Below are 3576 nucleotides of genomic sequence, written 5' to 3' on the forward strand. Positions count from 1 at the left end.
AGGCGATGAGAAGCGAGATGCGGGGACGGCATCCACTCTACTCTGCGTCATATGCGCTCGCATCCCGTTGATGGACCGAACGAAACTTTGTGAAACAAACGAGGAACCATTTGGCACATAACAAAACCGTTCAGTCGCCCACGTCTCACCACGATGGCCAAGTCGCCCATTTGTAATGTAACACAGTGATGGCTTTAAATGTCATGTCTAAGCTGGCTGGTGCTGGTTACAGTGCCTGCACCGCTGCGCACATATATGTGCATGCATGAAAAGGTGCGCATAATCACCTGATGTAAGCTACTTGGCGAATGTGTTCCTATTGTGTAAGACAATCGATTAGCGGATCACCGCAATCATCAGAGTCATCATAATGAAGAGTAATCAAGAGATCAATACAGAGGATAGCTAGCCTTATATAGGATTAGTAAAAAAAAAAATAAAAAAAAAGGAGGAGGGAGGGAGGGAGGAGAGACGAGGGGAAGGTATAGAGCGAGAGAAAGGGGGAGAGAGGGGGTGGGGGAGAACAGCGGCTGGTCCTCTCGTTTCAGTGTTGAAGGCAGCGTTGCCAGAGCGCTTTCATACTGGTGGGAAGCGGACAGCGTGAGCTACCGGGGTTCCCAAATAACGGGACCATCGAGACGTACACACAGACGGATGGCGGGACAGAGCCAAAGAACGAATTCCGCGTAACGGGTACCGTGTTCCTTCTTTTCGTTTAGTATTACATGCTGGTTTGAAAAAGAGAATACAGTGGTCCGGTTTATTTATTTGTCGATTGGTTGCGTTTTAATTACTGGCCTGTGTCTGGGAGTGAGGTGGGAGGAGCGTACAGTCCTTGCGTAGCCGGTCCTTGCGTAGCCTTACTTGTACAATTATTTAAATATATCAGTTATTAAATTATATATTTTATCTAAGAATGCTGCTTGATGTGCATGCGTGTTAAAGGTGATACACGGAACAGCTGAAAACCAAATAGATAAACCAAATATTCATGTTAAACATTTATGAACACATATTTTATAGCCAACTCAGCCAGCAATTGCCACTTGATAGCAACAAGCCAAATAGTTTTGTAGGTTAATTAAGAGACGTTGATGTTGATAAGATTTCTATACAAGCAAAACCAAAGCGAAAGTGATCGAGGCATATAATCCAAGGCCACTGAGACGGTTTACCTCCACACACCTGTCTGGAGCGGAGTAACAGGCGGACAAAAAGACAAAGTCAAAAGAGTTGGAGATTCAACAAAAGATAATGTCAGCCCTGTGATTTAGCCTGCCGCCAGCCAGTTTCTCAGCAAATGTAAATTCGCGGCAATAGCCGGTTACGCATGTTACTGAAAAAAAACATTTTTCAAGTTTTACTTGGGTAAAAAGCAATGATAAAGTGAAGCAGTTTAAATAACTAATGTTTCAGAGCTGTTCATGGTAAACTCGATGTTAAATAAAAGAGCTGCTTCCTGACTATCCGTCTGTGTGTTAGTCCGAAATTCAGATCTCTCCAAACCGAAGCACCAGTGTGAACGCACCGAGAATAATGACAAAAAGGCACAATACCACAAATATAAAGATAGCATAGACTATAGATTATATATACACAACGTACATCCACACGAACTTCATCAAATAGTCAGTGTAACAACAATAATAACAGTTCAGTCTAACTTAAAAAGAAAGGAAGACAAGAAGACCCGAAGACAAGAAACTATAAAAACAAAAACCGACGACAGCGGATCATGTTTGTTCCCTTGCCAGTGCCGTTAGTCTTTCAGAGAACTGCTCCTGACTTCAGCGCCTGGCGTCTCAAGTCTCCGCTGGCTTTGCGCTCCAGCTCTGGTAAGACCCTTTTGCTTCTCCCAGTTCATTTCGGTAAGGACTTTCTCGCCGGTAAAAAAAAAAAAAAAAAAAAAAAAAAAGATAGGTTAGAGTTGAAGCACCTGCTCAGACAAGTTTCCCGTTAAATCCACAAAAAAAAAAGAAATTCACAGGGATTTTTAAATATGGCCCAAATCCGTTCTTGGTTCAGTTTCTATGCCCCTTATTAATATTTTTCTTGTTATTAAGATTAAAATGCACCTTTTTGGTGAGTGCTAAGAAGCATTGCATGTTGCGAAATAACGTCCGACTTAATTGCCCTTATTTGAATTGTTCTCGGCCTCTTTTTGTTCATCATTCTTTATTCCTCGTATCTGCTCCTCCATCTGCCCTCTCCTCTCCGCACCGTCTGACTCTGTCTCTGCACCCGGCTCCCCCGCTCCCGGCTCTCGGCCAGTTCAGGGAATATTCATGGTAATTTATCGATCCTGGGATCGATACAGGGACCGCGGGAAGAAAGGAGTGATTGAGGGTGAGAATTTAGCGACGGGTCTGAGAGTGATGGGAGAGAATAACACGTCTCTTTTTCCTTTTATCAATTTCTCAGTGCTTTGCACAGTTAAGTTGCCCAAGCATGCTTGCTTTGTTTCAAATCTTTGTTCGCTTTACTGTTAACCTACATAGGCCACATGGGTTAGTTACGGGGCTTGACTGACATAAAGTAATGGTACATTGTGATATTATTAGTTTTGGGGGCTTGTGTTGGTCTCGAAATGGCTGGAAGGCCATGCGGCGCGCGTCTCGTCTGGTCTCCAACGAAGTGGAAATTTTCGACGGACAGATGGAAGAAACGTATACGTTGTTGTATGTATCTGGTGTCGTATGTATCTCCATTGTATATCCATTGAAATTAGGTGCGCTGAGAAACGCATGTCGTTCCGTCCATCCACATCTCTCGGTTAGAGTGAGACAAGGGCAAGTAAACATTAGTATCGTACCATAAGTCACGAGACCCAAACTTTTAATTAATTTTAAGTCTAAATCGGTTTGGGCCCAGATGCTAAGGTGTCTTCAAAAACAACCCAGAGTGGGCCACATGCTGAGGTCTTTTCTTCATGAGTAGGTTGTGTTAAAATTGGATTGGCCCAGAGTTTAAAAGGGGCCAGTTTGGTAAGTCAGTTACTCACTCAGTTCGGAGAAAATATACATGTGTGGGAAGTCAGTTAGTCACTTAGTTCGGAGAAAATATACATGTGAGGGAATTTCTGTGGAATGTGTTGCATTTACAGTGAAAAAGAGAAGGACGAGCTAATAGCAAAGATGAAAGAACGATCGAAAATATAACGTCAAAAACTATCCTTATGTTCCGACTTTATTCCCATGACACTTCCGTGTTAATAGTCTCTCTCTCTCTCTCTCTCTCTCTCTCTCTCTCTCTCTCTCTCTCTCCGTGTTTGGAATGTTTGGCCACACCTCATGTTGTCTTGTCACCTTTGCTTTTGCTGATGTCTTTGATGTCTGGTCATGACCTTTGTTCAATTTTCTATGATTTATATGTTTTTTATATTATTTTTTACAATTTTGTGTTATTTTAAATTTAGCTTTCTGAAAGCTTATCGTATAGTTGTAAACTAAAGCAATACATATTTTAGATCCTTCGAAATAAAAGTCAGATTTAAAATGGACACGGAGCATCAGTGAAATGGCAAGACTTTGCACCAATCAGAATGACTGTCAGAGCAGCCAATAGGAGTTTATCATT

The 3576-nt window shown here is 42.1% G+C and overlaps 1 protein-coding gene across 1 annotated transcript in view; it reads left to right on the plus strand.

Moving 5' to 3' along the window:
- The first annotated feature begins 735 nt into the window (after window positions 1–735).
- The window catches only part of LOC113581271 (POU domain, class 2, transcription factor 2), a 41695-nt gene continuing 38854 nt past the window's right edge, over window positions 736–3576 (plus strand). Inside the window, exon 1 of the mRNA XM_027016291.2 lies at window positions 736–1835. Within this exon, the coding sequence (XP_026872092.1) occupies window positions 1736–1835 (100 nt within the window). The 5' untranslated portion in view covers window positions 736–1735. The remainder of the gene's footprint in view (window positions 1836–3576) is intronic.

Source organism: Electrophorus electricus, chromosome 8, assembly GCF_013358815.1.
Source record: "Electrophorus electricus isolate fEleEle1 chromosome 8, fEleEle1.pri, whole genome shotgun sequence".
NCBI lineage: Eukaryota > Metazoa > Chordata > Actinopteri > Gymnotiformes > Gymnotidae > Electrophorus > Electrophorus electricus.